Source organism: Peromyscus eremicus, chromosome 10 (assembly GCF_949786415.1).
Source record: "Peromyscus eremicus chromosome 10, PerEre_H2_v1, whole genome shotgun sequence".
In the NCBI taxonomy this organism is placed as follows: Eukaryota; Metazoa; Chordata; class Mammalia; order Rodentia; family Cricetidae; genus Peromyscus; species Peromyscus eremicus.
The window spans coordinates 91,610,672-91,628,320 of NC_081426.1; the positions used below are offsets into that span (position 1 = coordinate 91,610,672).

The 17,649-nt window shown below is 40.0% G+C and overlaps 1 protein-coding gene across 6 annotated transcripts in view; it reads left to right on the top strand.

The window, feature by feature from the left end:
• Positions 1-17,649, top strand: part of Ptpn13 (protein tyrosine phosphatase non-receptor type 13) — a 182,519-nt gene that overhangs the window by 53,776 nt on the left and 111,094 nt on the right. For 5 of the 6 annotated variants that reach the window (XM_059274841.1, XM_059274843.1, XM_059274842.1 and 2 more), the window contains exons 4-6: positions 7,175-7,240; positions 9,442-9,627; positions 12,028-12,115. In XM_059274841.1, coding sequence (XP_059130824.1) covers positions 7,175-7,240; positions 9,442-9,627; positions 12,028-12,115 — 340 coding nt within the window. Of the gene's footprint in view, positions 1-7,174; positions 7,241-9,441; positions 9,628-12,027; positions 12,116-17,649 lie in introns of those variants that run through there. The other variant, XM_059274846.1, reaches the window with a different exon arrangement.

Below are 17,649 nucleotides of genomic sequence, written 5' to 3' on the forward strand. Positions count from 1 at the left end.
CAGGCCGCCTCTGCTCCCAGTTCAACCCTCACACCCAGTTGACTTTAAAGTGGACCCGAAGCCGCTCCTTACACTGCATCCTCTTCATGTCCTCATACGCTTCGTTTTTCAGCCTTGTTTTCTTAGTGAAGATTTGTGATAAAGAGAGTCCTGTTTGTCCAATTTGATACTGTGTCCCCTGTGTTCTGTACCAGTGATTCCTCACCTGTGACACACACATCACTAGCAACATCACCATCACCTGGGAATTTGCTGTTAGAGAAAATTGTCACCTGTAGTCCTAGCCTTCAGGAGACTGAGGCAGGAGAATTGCTCTAAGTTTGAGGCCAACTTAGGCTACCTGGTGAGTTTCAGGCCAGCCTGAATGTTTTTCTTTTACTCAGACAGAGGCTTTTTAACTCAAGGGAGTAAGTAATTTTTTCTTACTGAGGCTTTCAGCTGGCTGGAAGAGGCCCACTCACATCATGGAGAGCAGTCTGCTTCATTCTATCGGTTTACTGAAATACTAGGCTCATCTAACACAACTTCACAGAAACACCAACAGTGCTTGATGAAATATCTGGACACTATTGCCCAGGCAAGTTTGCATGTGCAGTTAAATGTTACACTGCACATGTGTGATCAGCGTACAGACTTATAACCTAGCTTTAAGAATTATGCAGTAATGGACACATCTGTAAAACATTGCTGCACCATGGTTCTGGGAACACTGTTGAGGAAGGATAGAGAGACCATAAGAGCCACAGGATCAGGGAGTTTGCTCTAAAACCCTGTCTCCTAGTCATGTCAGAAGCTACACCCATAAAATCTCACCAGCATCACTGCCTAAACATGACTGAACAAGGACGGTACCAGTGGACATCCAGAGTGGGTGGAGTAGGCCTGAACTGTACACAAAGAACTGCGGAAAGCTGGAAGCAGGAGAGAGGTGTCCTTCCCCAGGGAAGAGCACATTAGTAAACTGTCCAGTGCCGACTGGTCAGCCCTGAAAGCATACATACAAGTAACATTATACAGACTGAGCAGGTTGTATTTAGGAATATATATGTAATAATAATTTGTGCAAAAGAGGCTATGAATTTGAAGGAAACCAGGGAGGAGCATATGACAGACTTTGGAGGAAAAAAAGGAAGGAACAAGGGTTGGAATTACATTAAAACCTCAAAAATTAAAAAAGTTAAAAATTATGAAAAGGAAGACAAGTCATTTGACACATTAAAGAGTAAAGATGGGGCAGTGGTGGCACATGCCTTTAATTAACCCTAGCATTGGGAGACAGAGGGAGGTGGATCTCTGTGAGTTCAAGGCCAGCCCTGGTATAGATAGAGTGAGTTCCAGGATAGCCAGGGCTACCCAGAGAAACCCTGTCTCGACACCCCCCCCCCAAAAAAAAAGTGACTATAGTAATCTTAAAGCACTAGCACATCTAAAAGAATCACAAATCAAAACAGTGAGTTTACAATTAACCTTTTATACCAAATCTATGAAAAATACGTTTTGTGTGAAGCCTTTGCAAAGATCCTTTTGCACAACCTCTTAAAATGAGGTTTAAGAGATGTGATGTGATAGACTGCATGCTGTTGTCTTGAATCTCATCCTCATTACATTAAACTCAGCAGACATTCAATAAATACTTTCTGCTAGTTGCTGAGATGTGTAAGACAGGCTTTCAATGGCATAAGGAAGTACTAACTAACTGCTTCACTTGAGATACAGATGAAATTACCTGTGTCATCTAAGAGAGAATATGTCCTTCTGTGTAAAAGAAATTACATGTAAAAAATCATTTCTGGCTTGTCACTAGTAGTCATTTTTATTGACAAAGATAAAACATTCTTGATAAAATGAATAGTGCTTAAGAAAAGCTTGGTCTCTCACAAACACACACACACACACACACACACACACACACACACACACACACGAATGGAAAAGAGAACAAAAAGAAAAGGCAGGGCCAGGTGCTGAAATATTAGTTCCAGTGGACATGGTCCAGCAGAAAGGAAACCTAGAAATCTGACTGTAGAACTGAGGTGGAGGTATGTCAGGGCAAATGTATAAGTCAATAGGAAGAATTTAGAAAAAACAAAAAATTGAAAATGGAACAGTTTTTCTAATCTATAAACTAGGAACAAATTTAGGTGGCAATATGAGAAATGTCTTAAAGTGCTGTGACATTTTAAGAACAGTGTCAACATAGATTTTTTTTCCCAGCATTTTTTAAAAAGAGAACTGGAGACCGCTTACATGATTTAAAAACCAAGTTTAGAAAACAGGAACCAACTAAAATACAGGCAATAAAATAAGAAAAAGCTGAAGTAAGGTCCCCCAGGCCCCACCCCCCAAAAATCTAGATACTAAAACCCCCACATGATGTTAGGCAGGGCTCTCTGGAGAACAGAACCCATAGGATGCGTATTTATCAGAAAAGGAGGCTTGCTTATTAGATTGGTCTACACACAGTAGAGGCTGGAAATCCAGCAAGGGGTATCTGCACACTAGAGGTGCAAAGAACCTCAGCAACCTCAGTCTGGGGTTAAAGCCTGGAAATTTCCCAGACGGTCAATGGTATATAGTGTATGTTGGAAGGCTGAAGGAACTAGAGCAGTGGTTTTCAACCTGTGGGTCTTGACCCCTTTGGGGTCTCATCAGATCTTCTGCATATCAGATACTTACATGATGATTCATAACAGTTGTAAAATTACAGTTATGAAGTAGCAACAAAAATAATCTGGTTGGGAGCCACCACATGTGTTAAAGGGTCACAGCATTAGGAAGGTTGAGAACCATTGTCATAGAGTCTGGTGACAGCAAGAGCAGCAGCAGCAGAATGTGCAGGCATGCTTTTCTTAAGATCCCTTACTAGTACATACATGTTGAGGGTTGTATTCAGGTATAGCTTTCAAATAATTTCAGAATCAATTCAAGAGAAATACCTGCATTTAAAATAATGATTCCTGAAACAAATAGCATAAAGTTTGGAAAAACTTTAGTAAATAGTACTGCAATAGACAGTAAAACTCTGTGTGAAAAAGGGTGTGAGAACCTGCTCTCACCTTTTGAAGGGTTCTTAGGTGGAGGAGAAAAGAATTAAGAAATGATAGAAAGAGAGACCTAGACAGTGAAAAGAAAGACAGAAACACAGGATAGCTTCCGGAGGGCCTGGATCAATACCCACCAGCCTCTTTTTTTTTTTGGTTTTTCGAGACAGGGTTTCTCTGTGTAGCTTTGCGCCTCCCTGGAACTCACTTGGTAGCCCAGGCTGGCCTCGAACTCACAGAGATCCGCCTGGCTCTGCCTCCCGAGTGCTGGGATTAAAGGCGTGCGCCACCACCGCCCGGCTACCAACCTCTTAATAATTTAAATCTCGAATGAGGGTACAGAGCTTAACTCCATGCAGCTCTGAATCAGCTTTCCACTCAGAGCTTGCAAGTAGCTGGGATTACCACAGCAGTACTCCTGTTCCCTTTGGCTGCCATACCTCCCAGTAAAGGATTAGAGGATAACTAAGATAGATGGCCTTTTTGAATTGGTCTAAGATGTCTATAGCAGTTTGAGCTGCACCAAGTCCTGTTTTAAATTCAATAAACTTCTGATATAACTGCATCAAATAAATCAGTAAACTCCTGATGCAACCGCATCAAACCTAAAAACTCCTTAGGATCACCATTAACATGTACAATTACAGTTCTTACAAACTTACATCCAAAAGCAAACTCTCAATAGAACTATTTATAATTTACAAACTTTAGCAAACATCCAAAAGCAATCTCCTAATAAAACTCCTATACTTTAAAGCAATCTCTTAATAGAACTATTTGCATTTCTTGCTAACAAAACATAAGGTACATTAACACAAGTTAACATTAATCCACTCAAAGGACAAGAAAATATTTTTTTTTTCAAAATTAAAGAGACAGGAATATTAACTCACCCTTTTCTTTGTAATTTTTTAAGTTTCATCTTGAGCCTGCATAGAAAAAAACCCAAACTTCTCCATTTCTACACAAAACAGTTCATAAGTCACCACAGTTAATAAAGCATATATGCATACACAAAATAATTCATAGGTCATTGCAGTTAATAGAATCTATATGCATAAGTGAATTCAAAACTGTCCCATTGCACTTGAACCATTCCTGTCCATCTTAAGTCTGAAAAGTTCAAAAAGACAGTTCTGGTACGAGTCTAAAAGTTCCTTTTAGTGCACGAAGTCAGGGCCTGGCTCGTCAGCTGCCCTGAAGTCTCTGTATAGCAGTCCAAGTTGTAATGACTCTGAAGCAAACAGCTCCAAATATGAGGAGTCCCATAACCAATTTTTTTGCAGTTCCCCTTGCTTGCAACAGTTCAGTTCAAACCAGCTTCTCTGAAACGTTTTCTCTCAGCTACAGCTGCTTCGCAGCAGTCTGCTCTAGGGTAAAAACTGTTAGCTGGCTGGTGCAGAGTCCTCTCAAAAGAAACCTTACAGCCAGCAAACAGAAACTGCACCTTTGGCTGCTGGCTCCTTTCAGCTGTTTACAATCCCAGTCCTGAGGCCTGTGGCGCTCAAGGACCTCACACCACAGAGCTCCAGGTGCCTTCTAGTGCCTCCCACTGCAGCTGTGGCTTCCAAGGGTCCCATTACCTGCTCTGCAAGTGGTCCTGCACTCAGCACCCTGGGTTCTGGAGGCCTCCATGGGCTTCTCTGCTTGCAAGGTTGGAACACCAACCTCAGGGCAGCTACACAGCTCCACCTCACTGTTGCTGGGAGCTCCAGCTGTTCAGCCTGGAGTGCAGTTTTGCCTCACTCAGCAGTTTCTGCTCCTGCTCTGCAGCCACTGCAGGGGACTCAGACCCTGGGTGTAGCTCAAGTTTTCTGCCTGGCCCACAGTCAGGGCAAATCTCTCTCACCTGCCAGTCCCACAGCCGCTCAGACTCGACCAAGTAAACACAGAGACTTATACTGGTTACAAACTGTATGACCGTGGCAGGCTTCTTGCTAACTGTTCTTACAGCTTAAATTAATCCATTTCTATTAATATACCTTGCCACATGGCTCGTGGCTTACCAGCATCTTCACATGCTGTTTCTCATCATGGCAGCTGGCAGTGTCTCTCTGACTCAGCCTTCCACTTCCCAGCTTTATTCTCCTCCTTGTCCCGCCTACACTTCCTGCCTAGCCAATGGCCAATCAGTGTTTTATTTATTGACTAATTAGCAACACATTTGCCATACAGAGCATCCCACAGCACCTGGGCTTGCCATTACAGGGAGGATTTCAAGACTTCTGCTGCACTCTCCACTCCTAGGCACATCACACCCAGGCATTCTGTCAGCTAGCTGTCTCCCCTGTATCTGCAGCACTACCTCCACCATGGTCTCACCCTCAGGGGAATGCTACTCTGCAGGGACCCCTGCACACCACTGCTCAAAGTAGTCAGGCCTATTTCGGTATTCCCAGATCATACACACACACTCAGAGTCTCCTGCTCTCTGGCCCTCCTGGTGTGCTCTATGCAGGCATTCCTCTCTCTGGAGGCTTTGTGTCTTGTGCAGCTGCCATGGTGCTCTGTGTGCTAGCCCTTCAGCTGCCCACTCAGCTCTCTGCCTGTGCTCTCCCAGGTATCCCTCACTGGGCTCCAATTTGGCTCCTGGTGACAGACCTGCTCTGGTTGCTGGGGTCTGAAGTCTCTGCTGTGCACTCGCCACCATGCTCCTCCTCACTGCTGCTTTTTCACTGCAGAAATTAGCAGACCTTCACTGCTAAGCACTGCCTCTCTCTCCCGCAGGTCTCAGCTGCTGATGCTTGGTAAGCCACTGCTACCACTGCTGCTTGTGCTTGTGGTGGGGACTTCTGAAGCCATTCTTGCAGACCACCACGTCCACAGTGGATTCTCAGTCCTGGATGCTGCTTTGTGCATCCCAGGTCACACTTAGGGAAACCTACTCTACTCTAAGTTACTATTATACCTAGGACTTCACAATATCCCTATACCTAAAGCCTATTCTACCCTAATATACCTAAGCCTACATTTCTCAAACTAAACTTCAGAATACTTTTATGACTTACTTTGACTTAGTTTAGGAGAGAGAGAGAGAGAGAGAGAGAGAGAGCGAGAGCGAGAGCGCGCGCTATCCAGAGACAGAGAGATACTTGCTCCAGCCTAACTTTAACTACTCTGTGTTTACAATTTTACTCCTGAAGAATAGAATATCACTACCTCCTTTAATTCATTACCCAGCATGTCCCCTTCTCCGTGCTGTTCCTTCCCTTTATCCTCCGTATTTATGTCCCACATTCAGGATGCCATCTATGGGAGTCTGGCTCCCACCTTTTGAAGGGTTCTTAGGTGGAAGAGAAAAGAATTAAGAAATGATAGATAGAAAGAGAGACCTAGACAATGAGAAAAATGATAGAAACACATCACTTTAGGAGGTTTGAGTCAGTACCTACCAGTCTCATCCTTTATTGAAAAGGGCTTTTTATAACATGCCACGGGGAGAGACAAAAGACCTCCCCTTGCAATATCAAAGCACACCATACAGCCAAGTGTAGACCCTTCCAGACACCTGGTAACCACACCTGTGACCAAATCATCTCCTTGTGCAGCCCTGGTAGATAAAGCAAGCTCAGATTCTCTAAGCCTGAGTATGTTCTCACTAGGAAGCCTCTGTGGGCTCCCACAAAAGGGATAAGCTCTCCAACAGTTAACACAGACACATCTCTGTTGGTAAATTTATTAAAAGTACAAGGTTGCCGGGCAAGATGGTGCACACCTTTAATCCCAGCACTAGGGAGGCGAAGGCCAGTGGATCTCTGAATTCAAGGCCAGACTGGTCTACAGATTAAGTTGCAGGACAATCAGGACTGTTACACAGAGAAACCCTGTCTCAGATGGGGATAGGTGGGGGAGAGGAGCAAGGCATCAAGTACATTTTAAATGTTATGTAAAAGGATTAAAAATATATATATTCACATTGCCTTAAGTTGGCATGAAAAAACTAAGTAAAAGCTAACACAATGATTATTCTTTGAAAGTTGACTGAATTGGTAGTAGGGATTGTGTGTCTATTCTAATCAGCACCACTCTAATTTTTATTTATTTTATACTCTCCTATGCTTTTATGTTTTACTTGTTAAATTTTTTATTTTACCACAAAGTGATTTTTTATTAAAAAAAAATTCTATTCCTAGATCCATATTTATTCTCTTGGAATGACGTTGTACTGGGGGGCCGATCACGAAGTACCTCAAAGCCAGGTAAGTGAAGCTTTCACATTTGTGATGTTTTCATATTGACACCTATTTACACTTTTTACAGAGCCCTTTGGTGTGATTATGTGTGTTCTACAGCATGCTGCCGGGCACACTGGCATCTTATACTATGTGGTGTCACATGTGTACAATCAGAGTGAGACTGAACAGCCTGTGAACAACACTGTGAACCCCACCTCACAGCTCCTGCAGTAGCAGAAACACACCCGAGGTTAACTCTCAGATCTTGGATTCAGATCATTGGTCCAGTTTTAGTATTTCTGTCTTAAAATAGTTCTTATTCTTGAAATCTCTTTTCATTCAAAGCTAAGTTGTTACATTTAGTATTTCATTTAGGGCTGGGAGAAGGCTCAGACAGTAAATTGTCGCAAGCAGGGCATGATCAAGCGTGTTTCTAACACTAGTGCCTGGGGGAAGGGGAAAGACAGGTTCCCAGCTCTCACCGGTCAGCCATGTGACTAATGGGTGGCTCCAGTTTTAGTGAGAGAAGCTGCCTCAAATGATAGTGTGGAAATGAATAGTGGAGGACACCCAGTGTACACATGTGCACATGTGTATATATCTACACACATACCTATCAGAGCATTCACAATTAGCACAAACACCACACACACACAGTAAAAGGAAGAAGAGGAGGACAAAGAGGAGAAAAAAATGAGTTTATTGTAGTCATTTAGAAATACAAAAGCAGATTTTTTTTATTGAATATCAGAAGAATTAAACACCTCAAGCTTTTAGTCCAAAATTCATACATCTTAAAATTCATGAGATGAATGATGTTATTCAACTAGCTCAATCTAATTTACCTCTTGGAAATTTTTGTATATTTTCTTTCTCTCCTTAGTTTCAATTCTGTGAATATATATGAGGAAGTCAGTTGTTATGGAGGTATTGATGTTATTTTTCATGCAACATAACTATCATAAAATGTAGCAGTCTACTATTACTGTTTTGTATTCTTTTCTGATAACTATATCAATAATACAAAATAATGTAAAGTCATACTTTACGATGATAAATCATTACCATTTTAGAAATGGTTAATATTTAATGTGTATTTTGTATCAGACAAAACACTAGATTTTAGGCTTGCTATTGGCCATACCTGTAGAATCTACTAGAAGATACAGACAGCTAAATAGATAAATACAACATTATGTAATGAAGGCCCTATTAGTGGAAACAGAAGAACAAAGCTGGATGTTCCTATTAGATCCCAGGGTTAGAATAGGTTTTTAAAGGAAATCACATTGAAGCTTATGACATAAAGTAATGCATCAGTGGATGAGATGTCAGTGTTACCTTTGTTAGAGCTTAGACAGGGACAGCAGTGTCTGTATATGGCCAGTATGTACTATTATTAGACTTTTAGTTTGTTAAATATATTTTTTGGGGGTACTGGAGATTGAACCTAGGACCTCACACATGCCAGGTTAGGTATTTTATGGTGAGCTGCACACAGCCTAGCAATGATTTCTTGTATTTTTTTTTATTTCTTGTTGAATAATGATGTTAATCATCTTTTTATATGCTTATTGGCCATTTGGACGTAATAACTTAAAAATTAACTTTAACAAAAATAATTTTACATTCTGATTTCTGTTTCATCAGATTAATAGGGATCCCATTTCGTTTAGCTGATCTTGAATTATTTCAATATCTGGAATCTTTCACCTTATCATACAAATATCAAATTATATAGAGAATATGTATCTTATCGGATACTGAATATTGAACTACTGTCCCTATTTCTCAAATTGTTTAAGTAGTCAAAGAATTCCAATTCTGCCAGACACAATGGCACATACCTTTAAGTCCAGCACATGGGAGGTGAGGCAGGAGTCTCTGTGAATTCAAGACCAGCCTGGTCTATAAAGAGAGTTCCAGGTCAGTCAGGGCTGGGCAGTAAGACCCTGCCAAAAAAACAAAACCAAAACCAAAAAACAACCACTTCTTTATTACAAAATCAACAGCTTTTTAAAAAAATCACATTTTATATCTAGGAAGACCTGTTAACTTCTTTCTGTTAAGAAGGTTTCAAGTCAAATAGGTGAGTGAGACATAATTGCCAATAGAAAGAATTCATTTCCTCCAGACGTTGGCTGTGGTTCCTGAGCCTCCTAGAAAGGCTTTTCTTGTGGTAGATTTACCTACACTTATTAATGTGGCTTTTCCTTTCATTTTAGCCCATCAAGCTGGGAGACCATCTCAACAGCATTCTCCTAGGCATGTGTGAGGATGTGATCTATGCTCGGGTGTCGGTGCGGACTGTCCTGGATGCCTGCAGTGCCCACGTTAGGAATAGCAACTGTGCACCTTCGTTTTCCTATGTGAAGCAGTTGGTGAAGCTGGTTCTGGGAAATATTTCTGGGGTAAGCTACAGTTCTAACTTGAAAACAGAGTTATATTTTGAAATTCAGTAATGTCACAAGTTTTCTTTAAATGTACAGCAGCAGTTTTTCAAAATTAAGGTGAAAAGTGGAGTTTATTGTTTCAATGTTCATTGTTTACTCCAAACAGTACTTTAAAATTTTGACTTCTGTTGCTGTTTCTCACATTTTATAGAAGCCATCCGTTGTTTAAAAGAACTTCGTTCTCCCGCTGGGAGTCGTCTGTCCTTCCCTGCTTCCCTGCTTTGCTCTTTTCCTGCAGAGCTCTTAGCAGACCATGTAATCACCTTGCAGTGACCTACAAAATGAGTTTCAGGGGTACTGAGTGTGCCTCCTATTTCTAGACCTCTTTCATGGCCCTCGTTTGTCAGGATCCCCTGTGTAATTCTCAGCCTTCTCCACATTCTCTGGTGGGAGGTAATCCATGGTTCTGTTGCTACTTAAGACTTGGATACCTCCCTTTTCTCTCATCCAAGATGTAAAGAACTAAAGAATGGAATCCACATCTAATAATTCCACCTCTGCTCTTCATCCCTTAAGGTGTTCTGTCCTGTTCTCTCTGTCTGGGACTCTCATTGGTGTTTGGCATTCAGATCGGCATATATGATGTGATATTCCCTCAATGCTTGTCCCTTCTCTGTGGGCTCCAGATTTGTGCGGTCACAGTGTTCTCGCTGGCTTCCTCTTAATTCTTCATTCTTAGGAGGTTTAATTCCTCTATTTTAACCAAGATATTGCATGGCAAATGGAATATATGCGTATCCCACACACTTTGCCATTTGGTGAGAAATGGGCTCAGAGATCTCCTAAACAAAATGTGGACTATCTCCCAATAAACCTTAGAGATCCTGTGATGGGAATGCAAATAGGTAATGGGGCTAGTGGGTGGAATCCTCTTGCTATGGCTGTTCGCATTTTATTTAATTTGTTTGTTTTGTTTCTGTATGTTCATTAAAAACACAAAACTGAAGCTGCTAAAACATGATGTGATCGTAAGAGAGACACAGTCGGAATCTGTGTGTCTCTGACCCTGTGGCTTTGCTCTTCCCTCGGCTGAAACTATCACTGCCTCCAGTGGCTATTGCGGTAGCAGCTCCTTAAGGTTTACCAGCTGTGAGTCACAGCAGGCCAGCTCCCGTGCCCGGGTTCTTCTGGTATTACAATATAGTCACCTTAATTTGGACTAACTATAGAATATGACTATTACTATAGACCATCTGTCCGTGTTACCTAAGACAGCTGTGAAGGTAACTGAGCTGCCTTCAGGTACTTGTAACTGTGGTTTTGCTATTTCAGAACATCTGTAATAGTTATGAAAGTAAGAATGATGTGTATCACACAAGGTTTTTTTCAAGGTCAGGTATAACATTTGTAATGCACTACAGAGTGCCTGGCATATAATAACTGTTTATTAACCAGCAGTTGTTATTAATAGCTGCCTCAAAATAGACATTCACAAGTGTGAATAATATTCACTGTTTTCCTATCACCAGTTAGGCAATTAAGGACAGTATCATTTCAGAAATACTTCATCTAAATCTTCTTTTAAATAGGAAATAAAATGCTTTGAAATGTGGCTATGCTACTGAGACAGAATTTTAATTTACACATGAAGTTCTGTAATGGAGAAATATTAAAATGTGTGTGCATAGATAAAAGCGTATACATATGCCTTTGACTACATTTAACTTAGCATCACTATTCTGTTTTTAGTTTTAATCTGTATGTATCCTGGTTTTGGTTGTCTGAATAAACGAGTGTTCTCTAATTTTTTATCCTATATAACATAGAGTTTGACCTAATTTGGGCTTATTTTATGTAACTGTCAATGATTACCATCATTGGAATTTCAGGCACTGAAACATTTTGTTACAAAGAGGGTTCCATGGAACATCGATTTTAAACTGTTGCCAGCATATCCAGCTTAAAAATTTAGCAGACTGTAATTCTGGAAGACAGTATCTAGGAAATTACTTCTGAGATAATTTAAACTGGTATTCTCAATGTATAACTGCAACCAGAGGAAGTTTTATACTATAAAATAAATATAGCTTTAAAATTGTATAAGCCTAATTTGAGAGATGAAAATAGTTATTGGGAAGAGAAGAAAAGAATACCTCAAGATAATGCTTTCAAAAGGAGCTGATTTTAGCTCCGAGTCCCCAGATGCAGAACGCTGTCTGTTGCCTCTTTCTGAAGATGGACTGGCCCACCCTGGTCCACGTCAGTTTTATCCAGGCCATAACAGTTACAGTCAGCTGTGGAGTCTCCTGACTCGGTGCTGAACCCTCAAGATTGGCTAGTGTGCTATTCTGTGGAGAGTCACTGACAAAAAGGGGAGATGATTTTATCAAACTTGATTTTTTGATTACCTGTGTACAGACGGATCAGCTTTCCCGTAGCAGTGAACAAAAGCCTGACCGAAGCCAGGCTATTCGAGACCGATTGAGAGGAAAAGGATTACCCACAGGTAAGTGTGTGTTAACAGGAACTTTCTAGACTTTGATCTTACTCTCTTGTCTGTGAAAATGTGTTTCCTGGCTTAGAAATCCAATCAGTTGCAACTGTGTCTCATGAGAATGTAAGGATGCAGAGTGGAAGCCAGGGAACAGAGAAACATCAGGTACAATACTAAATAAACATTACAGTTCTATAAAAAGCGTTAACTGTCAGAACTCCCACGCAGACCTTTGTCCTTTCCAGTGTTTGTTTTTCATCAGTACCATCATTTACTTAGGTTATCAAGGTATTTTATATGAAAGTTAGGTTTAAAGCATGACCAGGTGAGCACATACATGTATTTATGAACGTTGACAACACTGAAGAGAAAGTTCCAGAGAGCAGCACTGCTCTTACTGAGTGCTGGTGTCTTCTCTTGACTTCACTCCTAATGCTAGTCGTCAGTGGTAACCACTAAATTGATTTCTTCAGTATGGCGGAACCTTCACTTGTCAAATACTGCCATAGGTTATTTATAGGGTGCTTGCTAAATAAATAATAGTGGCTGGTTATTTGGTAGTAACATGCTATGGATCTATAATGATTATGTAATGGGCTTTTTTTAATGCATGGAAATTCTAAATATTTGAGATAAAAGTAGATATAAAAATAGGATTTTAAAATTATTTTTCTTTTTTGTTTTTTTTTTTCAAGGCAGGGTTTTTCGGTGTAGCCCTGGCTGTCCTGGAATTCACTCTGTAGACCAGGCTGGCCTATTAAAGGCATGCACCACCACCACCCAGCAAAAATGGGATTTTTTTTTTTTAAGTACTAAGAATCAGGCTTGGCTTTTTTTTTTTTTTTTTTTTTTTTTCCGAGACAGGGTTTCTCTGTGTAGCTTTGCGCCTTTCCTGGAACTCACTTTGGAGACCAGGCTGGCCTCGAACTCACTGAGATCCGCCTGGCTCTGCCTCCCGAGTGCTGGGATTAAAGGCGTGCGCCACCACCGCCCGGCTTGGCTTTTTTATAAGATAAATTTTGATTTTGTAGATTATTTGTTATTTTCTTTTTAATTCTCATCAAGAATTATTGAAAGGCATGATAACATAAACATTAGCAAGAATATTTTGCTCGAAGAAAAAAAAGTAAAAATAACAAGTATATTCAAATAAAACATGTTCAAATGTATGCAGTCTAATAAAATAAGGTAGAAAATTAGCATTTCTAATTTTTAATTTAACCAGACAACCAGCATATGGCTATCTTATTTAAAAGACAAACAACAAAACAACCTTGTGAGAAACCTTTCTTGTAAAATTGAAGTATAGATCCTTGATTATCTGGACTGTTTGCAGAGTTCAGAAACCTCTTAAGCAAAAGGTATGTGCTCTAAAAACTAGGGTCCCATTTCTCCTGAAGTCAAGAGGAGCAGTGCAGGTGTTTCTGTGGGGATTCTGCGGTGTTCTAGTTGGTTAAATGGCCCGTTTCCTGCTTTATTTGCTATAAGTAAAGATTATTGTTTCTGAAAAAGTATCTTTAACTTTGGTTTGAAGACAGTAAATTTGGTCTTGGTTAGATCAAGATTCTTTCCTAATATTTATTATTTATGTGTGGATAAAAAGTACAAAGTGAGATTTGTCTAACTTAGTTTTCAGAATGCCCTGATAACAATGAAGGTATTTTTAATCCTTTTGCCAGTGTTTCCTTTATTATCCTCACGTCCCTCACATATGTGGACACATTCTATTTGAAAAGTCTGTTTCTCTTTGTACTGCGCTAGGATTTCAACCATGATATAGTATGGACATTGGTGCAAAGAATCCATCAGTTTTAGTCACTCTGCTTTGTAGAACAGAATCATAACAATAGAGAATTCTTTGTGAGTGTTAGTAGAAGCCACAGCAATCTGTTTTAAGGACTCATCCTGAACACTTAAGTGAGATATTAGCCTGGCAAGGCTTGCCTTTCTCTCTGTCTTTCTCCCTCCTTCCTTCCCTTTCTCCCTCCTGCGTTTCCTCCGTCTGTGATCCCCACCTCCCACCTTCTATACCTTCCCTTTCCTGTTCTGTCTCCAGCCTTCCTGAAGTTCCCCCTCTATTCTCTCCTGCTATCAGTCATGTGGTCGTGTTGTGCAGTGAACATTTTATTATGTGTTACTTGCTCATTTAATAAATACAATTTTATATATTAATGATTAATTATTTTATGTGTTTTGTGTTCTTTCAAGACCTCCCCAGAATGGTGTGATACTTTTGTTCTATTCTATATCCATCAAGGGTCTACCCTCCTGTGTTTAGTATATGAAATTTAAAGGCTGTGAAATGCTAACACAGTACATTTTATCACCATCAGTGTTTCACGGTTTTAATGTTTCATTATATGATATTTGAGGGGTGGCAGCTGGAGGTTGAACTGAATCCATGTCTACTCTGTAGCATAGCCTAACTAGCAGTTTACTTATGTGGTGTTGAATAAGAAGTTATACAAGATTAGCTTCCTGGACAGAAGAAAAACCTGCTGATATATTATGTTCAATTTATTTTGTAAATGTTCAGTGAATATCCGTTGATTGTATGAGCAAGAGAAAGAATTTTGTCACAATGTTAGACAGTGAAATGTAGTAGAATCTTGTTTTCATGATGTAACTTTTTACTGTTTTTATAAAGAAATATGTGATTCCTATTATTTCACCGATTTTAAACCTTGGGTGGGATATGGGTAAAAAGAAAAAGCATCTCACTGTCTTATATTATTTGACCCTTTTCTTACTGTAACAAAGCATTACAAGTTTGAAAATAAGTTTAAACTCCTTTATTTATGACAAATTACTCAGTGGCATTGCTTAATAGAGCTTTAGAATTATGATTCGAGGACTATTTCAAGGCAGGTAATTTTTCACAAACTAACAAATCATTAATAGACATTGATTTTTATTCTGTAAAAGTTACAATTTGTCACTCGGGTTAAACCAGATTTTTTTTCTACTTCCATTTTGGAGGAAGAGCAGAATCAAGCATTTCTTTCAGTTCCATTTGGAGTAGAAATTTCACCCTTGTTTTGGTTAAATATAGTGGAGGAGGAATGATCTGATGTTTTTGACCAGTGCTTACACAGTAGTAAAAATACTGTACAGCAGCCATTTTAAGTTCCTTTTTCAGTCTTACAAACTTCAACAAAACTGAAGCCAGGAAAGTATGCTAATTAAAGCCTCCAGTGGTCAGAAGCGGTTTACACAATTTCAGAGGTTTAAGACAGGGAAATAATTAGCTGTTAAAGGACAGTATTCTAGGATGCTGATGTTCTTTGGGGCACGCTTGTTCACTTTCTGGTTACTGGTAGCCAAGTCTCCTGTAATTCTCCATTGCTAGTGAAACACTCTCCTCAATATTCACCAGTTAGAAGTGTCTGTTGACTGGTAGCTTCAATGTCTTAGGATCCCGATCAAAGTGTTCAATAAAGAAAGCAGTAGGACGAGCAGTGAAATACAGAATCAGGTTAAAGAAGCAAGCCAATTTATGGATAATGCTTATATTTATTATTTGATTGCCATTTAATGCCACTTACTATTTTGTGTATAAATGAATGACCTTGAAAGGTGTCTCTGGAGTCTTGCTTCTGAAATCTGTCACAAGAGTGCAGTTTTAAGCTGGTGGGCTGTCTGCCCCTACTTTGTTACCTAATACTGCCGGGACTGATAGCATGGCTTCAGTAGCCACACACACACAACACAAGCATTTTCTGCCAAGCGTTAGGGGAAACCTACACCATCAGATAGGTGGTGATGGCTTCAGAACCGCGGGGGTGTGACTCTCCTTCTGTTTTCTGTGTACGGAACACACTTTTAGGACAGCTGGGAACTCAGGAGCCTCCTTTAACAACTGAAGTTCCCTTCCCAGAGATGTTGTGACGTTTTCAGTGTGTGTGTGAGAGGGAAAAGGTGAAAGATGGATACAAGTTTAATTGAAACAATTGGGAATATACCCCATGGAGACTTTTTATACTCTTAAATCTTGTTTGTTTGTTTTTTGAGACAAGTTTTCTCTATGTAGCCCTGTCTGCCTTGGAACTCACTCTGTAAACCAGGCTGGCTTCAGGATCAGAGATCCACCTGCCTCTGGCTCTCAAGTGCCGGGTTAAAGGTGTGTACACCACTTCACCCTGGTTTTCTGAAATCTTTTATTTGTAGCTCTTCACTCTATATTTATTGCTTCCTATTTGGATTTTAGCAAACTGTATACTCTCCAGGAGAGTGTTTGTGGTTTCATTTTAAATTTGGATGTTTATAATTGGTGATAATATGTGTCTGTAAATGAGCTCGGAGCCTCCTGAAGAGATAGCAATGTCTACCTTTATCTTCTTTGGAACAATGTGATGCTCTATTCAAGAACAGATCTGAGGCTTTTATGGGAACCTCCTGATTTCTGATTTTATTATTTTCTCTCAAAGAACTGATAACTCCCCTCTTGGAAGATAGTTATATGCTTAGGAAAACAAGTCAGAAATAGAAAAGAGACAAAATGTAGTTTATATTGCCTTTGTTCAGAAGAGCTCAGAATAGTTCAGATGGGTCCGTTCACTTATCCTGTCATTTCTAAAAGAGGAAATGTTAAATCATACCCACATATTGTAGATGGAGGAAATGAGAAACATGGAGATTGACTGGCTTGCACAAGCTTATGGGTTGATTAGGAAGATAGAATTAAAACCAAAGTCTCTTGATAGTAGTCTTCCTGCTAAATGTTGCTGCCTAAACTGGATTTTAAAAGTTCTGTAATCAGTTCACTCAACCATCATTCTCTTGGAATGATACAAAACACATTCTTACATAAATATAAGACGCAGTTTCTTATCGTTCCGCTTGGAAGTAAGGGTATGGAAAGCTAATGGAAGTGACTGAATAAATAAGGCGAGAGAAATAGTGGAATGTGTAGATTCTTACAGCGAGACAGTTGTCCTATACAGGTGTCCAGTGTGCTCTGACACTGCAGTGCAAGGAGTGAGTGTGTCAGGATGAAGAACTGTCACTGTTTTTCCCCCTCAGCAGCTCCGCCCCACTGGCAGTGCTTGCAGCAAGAGCACCGGCTTTACTGCCTGGCAGTGGTCACAGCTGTCAGCTGTATTGATGATTGCGGTGGTATTTATTGCTTACTGGGTAAAATAATCCAAATAGCTTGCACAAATGTTTAGAAATACAGGAAAAGCAGTCAAACGGTGTATATTTTATTTAGTCTCAAGTACAAATGATTAGATGGCACTGCCGTTACCAGCACATGCTCTTTGGCCAGCAGATTCAAGCATCGAATAAGCACAAGCCTAGGATGCAGTGTTCCTTCTCACTAGTATGGCTACATTTCAACCCACATTTTAAGTTACTAGGTTAGTGAACTTTTCCCTAGTGCCTTAGCAACATAAAGTAACTATGCTGCTATATTACGCTCTTATTATTTAGTAAGATTGGTGATTTTCAGAATTATTATTTTATACTATACCTTTTATTTTACATAAGGAAACCTCCTTTATAAAAAATAACTTCTCATCCTAGAATGTGTAAATCAGGCAGTTATG